This window comes from Enhydra lutris, unplaced genomic scaffold (genome assembly GCF_002288905.1).
Source record: "Enhydra lutris kenyoni isolate GAN:26980312 unplaced genomic scaffold, ASM228890v2 scaffoldscaffold74, whole genome shotgun sequence".
Classification (NCBI taxonomy): Eukaryota; Metazoa; Chordata; class Mammalia; order Carnivora; family Mustelidae; genus Enhydra; species Enhydra lutris.
Genome location: NW_019154158.1, coordinates 4,713,026 through 4,725,952, shown reverse-complemented (window position 1 = coordinate 4,725,952; position 12,927 = coordinate 4,713,026). Strand labels below are relative to the sequence as shown.

Here is a 12,927-nt window from a genome sequence, read left to right as displayed (position 1 = left end):
CTTTTTGGTGATTGTCTGCCTGGAAGGGCTATGTCTACTTGTCAAAATCTTTATTACTCTTCGCCTCTTTCCTGAAAAAAACTTTTACAGAGCCTCCTGTTTGGGTGTGATTTCTTTCTCCCTGGAGACCCTTTCACTGTTTGTTCATCTTATGGGACTTACATGATCTTACGTGGTCACTTGCCTGTTCCCTATTTTCTCACCATTAGATTATCTTGGAGGGTAGGGCTGTGCTTTACTCTTCTCTAATTCCCTGAAGTCTAGCACAGCTCCCAGCATACAGTAGATGCCCAATAAAGACTTTGCTCACTCAACAAATATTTACAGGATTTGTTGAAAGGACTCCACTCTTACCTCCCCAGGTGCCCTTGGCCAAATTTCTGAACCCACCCACCTACCTCACAAGTTTGTCGTGAGTCCTAAATGGATAACTATGAAAGATGAACGGAAATAAAGAAACATAAAATGTTGCCACATGTCTTGAATTGCTATTTTGCGACAACTTTGTCCCATGGTTTCTGTTAGTTTATCTACGGTGGGAGTGGGGAGGTGAGGGGGGATAAATCCTTTGTGCAATAGTCTACAAAAGCAAGGTAGAAGCGGCGAATGTGCCCACCCCGGCCAGCAGGTGGCGCAGTCCTCGCTCGGCGCGTTGCGGTGAAGAGATTTGGCCCTGCCGCCGCGCCGTAGGCTAGTGGCCTCACCGGTGCGCCGGGCGGCGGCAGTGTACTCTGGGGTCAGAGAGATGTCGCTGCTGCGGTCGTTGAGCCTCTACCTGGTCGCGCGGACCGGGAGCTGCTCGGTGAGGGGTCTGGGTCCTCCCACCGTCCCGCCTTCCTTGCAGATCTCCCGAGCGCTCGGAACGCAGTGTTTCCTTCCGTTCCTCGTTCGACTCCATCCTTCCCCCGCCCCCCAGCCCCCGACCTCATTTTCTCTGTGGGGTCCAGTTCCCAGTTGGCTGCCTTCCCCCACCCCCGGAGGAGGTGTCTCCTAAGGTGGCCTCCTAAGGTGGCATTTCCACCGACGTGCTGTCCACCCGCCCGAGTTCCTGGCTGCTTCCTGCTTCTCATCCCTTTCTTCTTACCTCTGCAGGCGGGACCCCTTCGGCTTCAGTCGCTTCAGCCGTGGCACACATTTCACACGGTGCCCTGGCTCTCTTCTGCGGCCTCCAACAAGGAGCTTCTCATGAAGCTGCGGCGAAAAACAGGCTACTCCTTTGTAAACTGCAAGAAAGCTCTGGAGACTTGTGGCGGGGATCTCAAACAGGTGTGGGGGAGGAGGGCGAGGGGAGCGGGGCGGGGTACTAGGGCCCGAACTCAGTCTCTCAGGGAGGTGCTGCTGGGGAGCAGTGAATCAGACCTGCTACCCAGGGACCCATAACTGCGGAACTTTGGGTAGGATTCGGACTTAAATGACAACCTCACCCTTTGACCGTGTTTTGACTCCGGAAGCCGTTAACTCAGGATCCCATGGTTAGCAAACGCTATTCCAAGCACACGGCTATGCTGTTTCCCTGCTGCTTGGAGCCCAAAGGGCTCGTGTGGGCTTTGGGAATGAGACCCATCAGGACTCAAACTCTGGTGCCCTCACACTAACCCTGTGATCTAGGACACCTTACTCTTTCAGAGTGGAATTGTTCTTGTCTGTATAATAGAAATACTACTGTCTGCTTCATGGGGTTGTTGTGAAGATGAAATTTATCCAAAGCACCAGGCACATTGCCTGGTATTTGGCATTCAGTGGTAGGCTGCCAGAAAACGATAGATGCTTTAGTTTCCATTATAGGACTGAAGAGACGCAGAAAGAATTAGGGAACCTGAACATATTTTAGAGCTCCGTTCAGTTCTAAATTCTATGACTTTGTCATCTGCTGTATTTTTAATTTATAGGCAGAGAGCTGGCTCCACAAACAGGCCCAGAAGGAAGGCTGGAGCAGAGCTGCCAAACTCCATGGCAGGAAGACCAAAGAAGGTCTGATTGGGCTACTTCAGGAAGGAAACACAGCTGTGTTAGTAGAGGTGAGTTGTCAGAATTCCAGATAACCAGGAACAGCTGTCCCTTGGGTGGAAAGAAGAGGTGTTTGAGAACCGCAAAAGGTTGTTGACATTAAACTGGTGAGACCACGGTTAGGAATTCACTGAAGTATAGAAATGCACAGGTATGTTGACGAATAAAGGTCTAGAAGTCAAAAAGATTACAGATATCCCCCACTTTTCGAAAGTTTGAGTTACGCACTTTACATTTACAAAAGACCTACATTCGTACCTGTTTTGTTTTTGGTTAACCAAAAGAAATTCAAAGAGCACTTTCACTTTTATGGAAAAAAAAAGGCAGAAAGTGAAAATAGCATTCCCTGTTGGTTTTGCCTTGAGTTGCTTTAGAGTCAGGGGCACCCTAACGGCAAGAGTTGTGCCCCCAAACTCCTCCCTGCCCAGACTACACTCAGCATCAAGCTGCCATACCTTTGAACTTTGTGAGCCTCTGTGTTTTAGGTCGATTTATTTTGTGCACCCACGTCCATCTAAATGAATGGTAACTGATTTTTTGCTTTATGCCATTTTGGCCGACAAAAGGTTTCATAGGAATATTCTGCTTTGAGATGGTGGAGCAAACCTGTGCTTCTACATGTGAGTCTCGTATGGCCTTATGACTTGCCACTGATTGTTTCCTGGAACACAGTTTCAAGCTAGGAATTGTATTAGTTGATGGAGAGCATGTGGCTGTTTTAGAGGAGGCTTAGGGGCTTCAACTGGTGAAGAGTCAGATGTGGGTTAGTTTAGAGTGAGAAAAGGAGACAAGCATGCTGATAGCAAAAGTGGCTTGGTGTTGGAGGAGCCTGGAGAATTAGGTGTTCATGGCCTGCAGCCACAGGCAAGTGGTGAACTTGTCCTTTGGGGGACATTATGGAGCCATCTTTTGAAAGTGCGGGTCATTGCCAACTCATTGGCGGAGCAAGAATCACTTCATTCAGTTTCTGGCCTCAAGCTAGGAGAGGAACTGCAGCCTTAAAATTCTAGGGTCTTTTATTTCTGTTTTGTTGAATCTGCAGCTTGTTCTGCGGTACCTTGGTTTACTCTCCAATTTTATGGCACTTTTGCAAACTCTCCGTAAACAGCCTATAAACAACATCAATTTGTTCCCACCAGGTAAACTGTGAGACAGATTTTGTTTCCAGAAATTTGAAATTTCAACAGTTGGTCCAGCAAGTTGCCCTGGGAACCCTGTTGCATTGTCAGAACCTAAAGGATCAACTTTCCACGTACAGTAAAGTGAGTTTTGGGATTATCTGTCAATATGCTGGATTTACACACACACCCCTTTCTTTTTTTTCTATTTTTATTTTTAAAGATTTTATTTATTTGACAGTGCAAGCACACAAGCAGGGGAAGCAGCAGTCAGAGGAAGAGGAAGAAGCAGGCACCCCTTGGAGCAGGGAGCCTGGTAAGGGGCCTGATCCCAGGACTCTGGGATCATGACCTGAGCCGAAGGCAGAGGCATAACTATTGAGCCACCCAGGCACCCCGACACACTGCTTTCTTAGGGTCTTTGCTGTTCCCTGTTTTTCAGACATCCTCATGGCTCACTCCCTTACTTCATGTCCTTGCTTAAATGTTATCTCTTTGGAGAGAAACATCTTTCCTGTTGTTCTAGCCCCTTATTTTGCTTCATTGAAAAAGTTTTGTTATAATACTAAGTATTTATTATATTTTTACTTATTTATATATTGATCATCTTCCCCAATAGAATGTGTGAGTTTCATGAGGCAGAGAATTTGTCTTTTCACTACTGTGTCTTTGGTGAAAGAGGAGTGGGCCCAGCATTTGGGTGGGGCTCATTAAATGTTGAATGAATGAATGAATGCCAGTGGTGTAGAGTCCTTCAAATCAGGTGAAGCTTTTTTTCTTTAAAGATTTTTTTTTTTTTTAATCATTTGATACAGAGAGATACAGAGAGAGCACGAGCAGGGAGAGAGGCAGAGGGAGACAGAGAAACAGACTCCTTGCTGATTAAGGAGCCTGATGTGGGGCTCGATCCCAGGACCCTGGGATCATGACCTGAGCCAAAGGCAGATGCTTAACTCTCTGAGTCACCCAGGTGCCCCACTTTTCTTTTCTTTCTTTCTTTCCTTTTTTTTTTTTTTAAAAAGACCTACCTATTCTAGAGAGAGTGAGAGTGGGAGCCTGAATTGGTTAGGGAGGGATGAGGGAGCCGAAGAAAATCCCAAGCAGACTCCCTGCCAAGGGTGGAGCCCTATGGAGGGCTCCAGGCTCCCCTGGGGTGGGGAATGGGGGTACGGCTGGGTGCAGGGCTCGATCCCACAGTAAGACCTGAGCTGAAATCAAGAGCCAGAAACTTAACTGACTGAGCCACCCAGGCACCCTAATCAAGTGAATGTTTCTTTGTATTCAGAAATCTAGAATAGCCTGAGGAAAGGATTTCTTCTTCTTCTTCTTTTTTTTCTTTCTTTCTCTTTCTCTCTTTTTCTCTTTCTTTTTTAAGGAAAGGATTTGTAAATACAGATATTGGAGAAGGCACAGTTTAGGAAAACAAGCATATTCTTGTCCATAGGAGAATCAGGATGGAATTATATTAGTCTGCCTTTGGTTCATCCTTAAGGTCAAGACAAAAACGAACCAACTACTCATTTTTTTATGTGTGTTTTTACTACCTTTTTTCTCCTTTGTATCCTTCTCTTGAGAGCTTGTGGTAAATGTTCAAAGATGAGCTACTTAAACTAGAAGTTCTAATCTTCTATTTTCTTTCTTTTTTAAGTAAACTCTGCTCCCAAGGGGGGCTTGAACTCATCACCCCAAGATTAAGAGTCGCATGCTCTACCAACTGAGCCTGCCAGGCACACCCAGTTCTTTTTTTTTTTTTTTTTAATTTTAAATTTAAATTTAATTTTTTTTATTATGTTCAATTAGTCAACATATAGATACCTAGAAGTTCTAATCTTGACTGCCTGTAAGTCTATAACCCTGAGCCATTCACTTATTTTGTCCCTGTTTCATTATCTGTAACAAGAAATATTGGTTCATTTTAGCTTCATTTATTTTTTTCCCTTTTGGCCTTTAATTTTTTTTTAACTTTTATTTTGAAAAAAATTCCAACTTACAGAAAAGTTGCCAGTGTTCTGGAATAAGCTACATTGTACTTTTATCTAGATTCACCATTTGTTAACATTTTGGCACATTTGTTGTATTACTTTTTATATACTTATTGTTATCATCGCTCTTTCATTTTATTTTATTTATTTTTTTTAACATTTTATTTATTTATTTGACAGAGAGAGATCACAAGTAGGCAGAGAGAGAGGAGGAAGCAGGCTGTCCACGGAGCAGAGAGCCTGATGTGGAGCTCGATCCCAGGACCCTGGGATCATGACCTGAACCGAAGGCAGAGGCTTTAACCCACTGAGCCACCCAGGCGCCCCCGCTTTCATTTTATTTTAGTTTTAAGTAACCTCTGCACCCCAACGTGAGGCTGGAGCTCACAACCCCAAGATCAAGAGTTGCAGGCTCAAGGGGCTCCTGGGTGGCTCAGTCGTTAAGCGTCTGCCTTCAGCTCAGGTCATGATCCTAGGGTTCTGGGATCGAGCCCCATGTCGGGCTCCTTACTCAGTGGGAAGCCTGCTTCTCCCTCTCCCACTCCCCATGCTTGTGTTCCATCTCTCACTGTGTCTCTTTCTATCAAATTAAAAAAAAAAAAAAAAAAAAAAAAAAAGAGTTGCATGCTCAACCAACTGAGCTAGCCAGGTGTCCCATCACTATTTAAAGAAATTCTTTGCAAGTATGTTGCAGACAACAAGACCATTATTCCCTTGAATAGGTTATTTCCTAAAAATGACATTCTCCTATGTAACCACAGTACAATAATCACAATAAAGAATTTTAACATTGACACAATATTTTTATTTATATAATATAGGACATATATTCATATTTTGCCAGCTAGCACTTTTTCTTCTGATCCAGGATCCAGTCTGGTCTCATGAGTTGTAATTAGTTGTCATGTTTGTTTAGTGTCCTTTCTTTGTTTCACAGCCTTTCTTTGTCTTTCATTACAATGACCTTTTTTTTAAAGATTTTATTTTTAAATAATCTCCACACCCAAGGTGGGACTTGAACGTACAGCCCCAAGATCAAGAGTTACATGCTCTCCTGACTGAGCCAGTCAGGAGCCCCACACTGACATTTTTTTTTTTCCAGTAAGCTCCTTTTCAATTTTTTTTTAAGATTTTATTTATTTATTTGACAGACAGAGATCACAAGTAGGCAGAGAAGCAGGCAGAGAGAGAGGAAGGGAAGCAGACTCCCTGCTGAGCAGAGAGCCTGATGCGGGGCTCGATCCCAGAACCCTGGGATCATGACCTGAGCCGAAGGCAGAGGCTTTAACCCACTGAGCCACTCAGGCGCCCCCCCACACTGACATTTTTGAAGAGTAGAGGACAGTATTGTAGAAAGTCCTTTAATTTGGGTTTGTCTGGTGTTTCATCATAGTTAGAGTTTGGGTTTTTAGCATGAATATTAAATAAATTATCCTGTATATTTCCCAGGATGGTGAATCAGGAGGTATGTGATGACCATTGGTCTCATTACTAATGATGTTAATTTTAATTTTTTTATTATTTTTTAAGATTTTATTTATTTGAGAGGGAGAGTGAGAGCACACAAGGAGGGGGAGGGACAGAGGAAGAGGGAGAAGCAGGCTCCCCACTGAGCAGGGAGCCCAATGTGGGGCTTGATTCCAGGACCCCATGATCGCGACCTGAGCCATAGGCAGACACTTGACCCTCTGAGCCACCCAGGCAACACCGATGGTACTAAGGTTTTAAGATTTTATTTATTTATTTATTTTAGAGGGAGAGTGAGAGTGAGCTTGTGCTGGAGCGAGCAGGGGAGGGGCAGAGGGAGAAGGAGAGAGGGAATCTCAAGCAGACTCTGCACTGAGCTAGTAGCCTGACCTGGGACTTGATCCCACAACCCTGTAATCATGACCTGAGCAGAAATCAAGAGTTGGATACTAGGGGCGTCTGGGTGACTCAGGCGATAAACGTCTGCCTTTGGCTTGGGTCATGATTCCAGGGTCCTGGGATCGAGGCCCGCATCGGGCTCCCTGCTCAGCGGGAAGCCTTCTTCTCCCTCTCCCAATCCCCCTGCTTGTGTTCCCTCTCTCTGTCAAATAAATAAATAAATAAATAAATAATTCTTAAAAAAAAAAAAAAAAAAAAGAGTTGGATGCTCAACCAACTGAGTGACCCCTTTGTCCCTGATGATGTTAATTTTGGTCTCTTCTTGGTCAGGGTAGTATCTTCCAGGTTTCTCCACTGTGAAGTTACTCTATTTCTCTTTGTAATTTACCAGTAGTCTGTATGGGAGATTCTTTGAGACTGTGTAAGTGTCCAGTTCATCAAAAAACTTTTACCTGAAAGTATTAGCATCCATCCATGACTCTGTCAGGTTCAGTTATGACTTAATTATCAGTTATGACTGATAATTACATAATGGTTACTTTTCTATCTCTTACAATTTCTTTTACATGTGTTTGTTTTATTAGTTGGCATTCTACTGCTGCTCTGCTCCTTCAGCAGACAGATGCAGGAAGTGTGTGTGTGTTCCAGTTCTAATCCTGCATCCCAGGTTTTTCCTTTCCTTCCCCTATTCTATTTTTGTATCTTCCTTCTTGCACTGTTAGTACACTGGCTCTTAGCAACTTCAGTGTTTACTTATTTTCTCATCATTCCAATACACACTAAATCGTTTTAGTGACTATACCTGACTGCTGCAAATAACAAGCCTATTAAGGAGTTCAAGATTCCTTGGATGTTGTTTCTGTCTTTACATTGGAGTTACATGGTCAAAGGACTGTATTCAAAGTTACTTGGATTAGTTTTTCCCCCCTTCTGTGAAGTTACATTATTCATTTGAAATACAGTTAGAGTCTTATGTTTCTGTGTAGTTAATTTTGGTTTTACCCCCAAATTCTTGTTAATCTAATTTTGTTTTTAAATATGTAAAACATTGGGGCACCTGGGTGGCTCAGTGGGTTAAAGCCTCTGCCTTCGGCTCAGGTCATGATCCCAGGATTCCGGGATCGAGCCCCGCATTGGGCTCTCTACTCAGCAGGGAGCCTGCTTCCCTTCCTCTCTCTCTGCCCGCTTCTCTGCCTACTTGTGATCTCTGTCTGTCAAATAAGTTAAAAAAAAAATGTAAAACATTAACAAGATTCTGAAAGTTAAAGCTGTAACATACATGCACACACGCATACATACAAAGAAGTCTCACTCCTCCTTCTCTCCTTTCTACCTTATTCTTGTCCACTCCAGTAGATAACTAGTTTCATTGGTTTTGGGTATCCTTTAAGTCTTTTTTTTTTTTTTTTTTTTTGCAAAAATAGCATATTTATATAAATCTTTCTTACACAAATGATGGCATAATATATACATACTCTTGGGGCATCTGGTGGCTCAGTGGGTTAAAGCCTCTGCTTTCAGTTCAGGTCATGATCCCAGGGTCCTGGGATCGAGCCCTGTGTCGGGCTCTCTGCTCAGCAGGGAGCCTGGTTCCCTTCCTCTCTCTCTGCCTGCCTCTCTGCCTACTTGTGATTTCTGTCTGTCAAATAAATAAATAAAATCTTAAAAAAATATATACATATATATACACACACACACATACTCTTTTTTTTTTTTTTTTAAAGGATTTATTATTTGAGAGAGAGAGTGTGCACGCACGGGGAAAGTGGCAAAGGGAGAAAGAGAGAATCTCCAGCAGACTCCTCACTGAGTGTGGAGCCTGATGCAGTTGCCCCTAGATATGTACTCTTTTAATTTGCTTTTTTTCACTTAATAATATAACCTGGAAATACTTTGTAGCAGCTCGTGCAGATCTTTTCTTTTTCCCAGCTGCATAGTTTTTCCATTATGTGGCTGTGCCACGGTTTATCCAACCAGTCTTTTAGCTTTAACATTTTATGATTGTTTGAAAATACTGTTCCTGATTTCTTGGAAACTACAGTCGAAGAAGTTAGGCCAGAGGATGGGATTGAGATAGAATTGGGGGTGGTACAGTGATAGAATATAATAGAGATAAAAATAGACTCTTAATAAATTTGTAACATCTTTGGCTTAATGAAAACATTCATTTAAGGGGCACCTGGGTGGCTCCATGGGTTAAGTGTCTGACTCTTGGTTTCAGCTCAGGTCATGATGTCAGGTTCCTGGGATCAAGCCCTGCGTTGAGCTCTGCACTCAGCAGGAAGTCTGCTTGAGAGTCTCTTCCTCTCCCTCTGCCCCTCCCTTGTGCAGGCTTGCTCGCTAATGCTTTTTCTCTCTCAAATAAATAAATCTGAAAAAAAAAAAAAAAGCCCCAAAACATTCATTTATACTTAGGTGTCTTAAATCATTTTTTGAGAAACACACTATTTTTGCCTAGTCTCTTTGTAATTTAAGTGGGACAGAACAGATTTGTTCTTTTTGTGTGTGTGTGCACTTAGGGCTTCTTGAATTCCTCTGAGCTTTCTGAACTTCCAGCTGGGCCTGAGAGAGAAGGCTGTCTCAAGGATCAGCTAGCCTTAGCAATTGGTGAGTATTTGTAAGGATTGTGGGAACTGGAAATCATGAACTGGACCTCCTGGTATCTTTGATATTCCTCCACACCTGATCAGGAATTGCAAGCTCATGTGCCCACAAGGGTCAGGAAATATGAATGTGAGAAGTGGGTTGTGTTGTGCGTTAGACATTAGCAGTAGGCTCCCTGAGACTTTCACACTGGTGAAGGAAACTGCCACCAGGCTCTAGCCAGTTGTTACCTTGGGGTCCCAGCATGGTCAGAATTTTTAAATTCCTTCAAAAGAATTTAGCTTTCTGTGTAAAAAGTTCAGTTTTTAGATGTTTGCAGCTAATTAAAATGATTTTCCTCACTCTGCAGGCTGACCAAAGCGTGTCTTTAGGCAGGGATGGCTTTTGACTTCTTCCAGTTGACTACCTCTCTATACACTGTGGGAGACACACTACATCAGAAGTCATCTCACCTTCTTTATAAAGGGATCCAGGAATATTTGGGGGCATCATGTGTAGGAATTTGAGCTCTTTTTTAGAAAAAATCTGATCCTGAATTTGTGAAGGTTTATTCTTTCAGAACCACTGGGCACAGGAACCATAGCTGGATCATTGTGCCAGAACGAGTGGGAATTTTGCTTTCTTCCTACGTGTCCTTGATGGAAGGAGGGAAGTAGGGCTGGGTTAGAGCTTGCTGGGAATTTACTGCTCATCCATCGTTTCCAGTCAAGGCATCAATTCTGTTTTTATCAGGTTATCTTGAAATATGTATGATGTTTTAGTGAGTCATGGCTGAGAAGCCAGGCAGACAGCTGCGAATGGGACTTATTAAGAAATTCTGGAAGAACTGGGTGTTTCAGCCTTGTCAATTTCTGAGAATTAACTACTGTTCAAATGCTTTGAATTGTTTTAAGATTTCTTCCCTTATTAAGACTTTTAGATATAATTATGGCTAATGCAGGGATATTTACCTAGACCTTTTGGGGTCTCCTAACCTCTTTCCTACCCTTTGGCTTATTTGGACTTATGTTAGAGAGGATAGCATCCTGAGGAGACAGGGAAACCTGGAATTATATTTGATTCTTAAAAACAATGCTGGGGGCAACTGGGTGGCTCAGTGGGTTAAGTTCCTTCCACTCAGGTCATGATTCCAGGGTGCTGGGGTCGAGCCCTACATCGGGCTCCCTGCTCAGTGGGGAGCCTACTTCTCCCTCTGCCCCTCCCCCTGTTCTTGCTCCCTGTCCCTCTCAAATAAATCTTAAAAAAAAAAAACAAAACTGAGAATTTTTATTTTTGCTGAGAGGAAGTTGAAACTATCTGATGGTATGGGGTTTGGGTTTTCTGGGGCTTTTAGTTGTGGACTTTTTCCTGCTATCATGGATGACGAAGAGTTGTGTCAGTTATGGTGATTTTCGGGAGGGATGGTAATTTCAGGGGAAGAAAACACCTAATTGCTTTGGAGTGAGATGCGGGCTTTGCTTCCAGCTCTGGCACGTAGTAGCTGTGTGAGCTTGGGCGGTAGCTCGAACTTTCTAAGCCTACATCAAACATAGTAATGATAGCTGGCATGTGCGTGCCGCTCTGTGCTAGGTCATGTAATTAAGTGCATTTACATATGTTACTTTATGTCTCCTAAGAACCCTGCTTTCAAGTTATTTTAAGTGATGTCATCTCTGTGTTGTGGAGGAGGAAACAAAGGCTTGATAAATTCATAAATGGGGTTATGTCACTTGCATAAGGTTACATAGTTGGTAAGGGGCGGAACTGAGACCCAAATCCAGGGTCTGTGGGACACCATAGCCTGTTTTTAAGTACCAGTGTGGCACGTTGTTGGTGTTCCATAAGGGTGTTCTTTATTTCTCCCACCCCTACGCACTCCTCCCACATACCTTTTCTTCTTTAAATGGCAAATGGTATCTCTCCATGTTCATAGTGTAAATGTGGGGAGAGAGGTCTATCTCCCAGACTCGGCCACTTCTATGCATATTTTGGTAACTGCCACGGGTGTCATGTTCTAGAAGTGTGTTACTTGTTTTTTCTTTTTTATAGGGAAACTGGGAGAAAACATGACTCTTAAACGAGCCGCATGGGTGAAGGTGCCAGCTGGGTTCTACGTTGGCTCTTACGTCCATGGAGCAATGCACAGCCCGTCGCTCCACAACCTGGTGCTGGGGAAGTATGGGGCCTTGGTCATCTGCGAGACATCTGAGTGCAGAGCAGGCCTGGAGGACCTGGGCCGCCGCCTGGGGCAGCATGTGGTGGGCATGGCCCCTCTCTCTGTTGGCTCTTTGGATGATGAGCCTGGCGGGGAGGCAGAAACCAAGATGCTGTCCCAGCCATACTTGCTGGATCCCTCCATCACGCTGGGACAGTATGTGCAGCCTCAAGGGGTGTCTGTCGTGGACTTCGTGCGGTTTGAATGTGGAGAAGGCGAAGAGGCAGCAGAAGCTGAATAGGTTCCAAAGACTTGGCTGGAGGAAAGGTTTCTCCTCAGCTTTGGACATCATTACGAAAAGAAGTTATTTCCTAAGCCTCTTCAAACCCAGAAGTTGTTTTTCATTGGTGTTTATAAAGAAATGACAGACTCGATGAGTAAAGCTTTAAATAAAATTGCTATATAATTAAGAAGAGTAGAATCTTTTCCTTGTTTGTGTAGTGCTGGGTTTAGCTTTTTTTGTGCCTGACTTGTGCCAGGTTGTGGAAAACAGCAGGGGGAACTTACTGAAGGGGCCGCCAGTATCTGGAAGGACAGATGTAAGCCGTTGGGCTGCTGCTTCCTTCAGCCAAGACCTATCATGGTAACCCTAAAATGTCGAACCCCGTTGATCTTAGTGCTTCTGTGACCCTGCACACTTTGTGATGTCCTGGACGGTGCTTCTCTCCTGGTGTGTTCCCCAGTACGTTACTTCTGCCACATGGATTCCTTGGGAGTTGTTGACTCAAACTTTGAGCTGTCTGGAAAATGTGGTTCATGTGTTGCTCTCTATGGTGTGCTTTGAAGGCTCTCCGCTGTGGTGTGCACACTGGTTCTGGCCTCGTTACTGAAATTAATAACACATGGCCCTATTTCTCTTTTGGATAATGGGGTAGAGATGGGTGGGGACTGAGGTTTCCTGGACAGCTGTAAGGCAGATTTTGGCATTCTTGTGCCAGAAACAGGACTTCACAGTGGTCCAGTTACCCCAGAGAACTCACTCAGCAGTGCCTCTTGCCTACCCCAGTACGGAGACGTTTCTCCCTGCATCACAAAATAATTACCATAACAGGCAAACCCCAAATACTGAACTACATTTGCACATACAGATATTTTTATTTGAAAAGTTAAAAATCTCTGGTACATACAGATCTGAGCATTTGGATTTCGCCCTTGG

The 12,927-nt window shown here is 43.9% G+C and overlaps 1 protein-coding gene across 1 annotated transcript; it reads left to right on the top strand.

The window, feature by feature from the left end:
• Positions 1-700: 700 nt before the first annotated feature.
• On the top strand, positions 701-12,181 carry LOC111160177 (Ts translation elongation factor, mitochondrial). Its single transcript, XM_022523075.1, has 6 exons — positions 701-802; positions 1,093-1,266; positions 1,890-2,018; positions 3,147-3,269; positions 9,493-9,580; positions 11,606-12,181. Exons 1-6 carry the CDS (start codon positions 746-748, stop codon positions 12,010-12,012), a joined length of 978 nt encoding a protein of 325 aa, XP_022378783.1. The 5' UTR covers positions 701-745; the 3' UTR covers positions 12,013-12,181.
• The last annotated feature ends 746 nt before the right edge of the window (positions 12,182-12,927 follow it).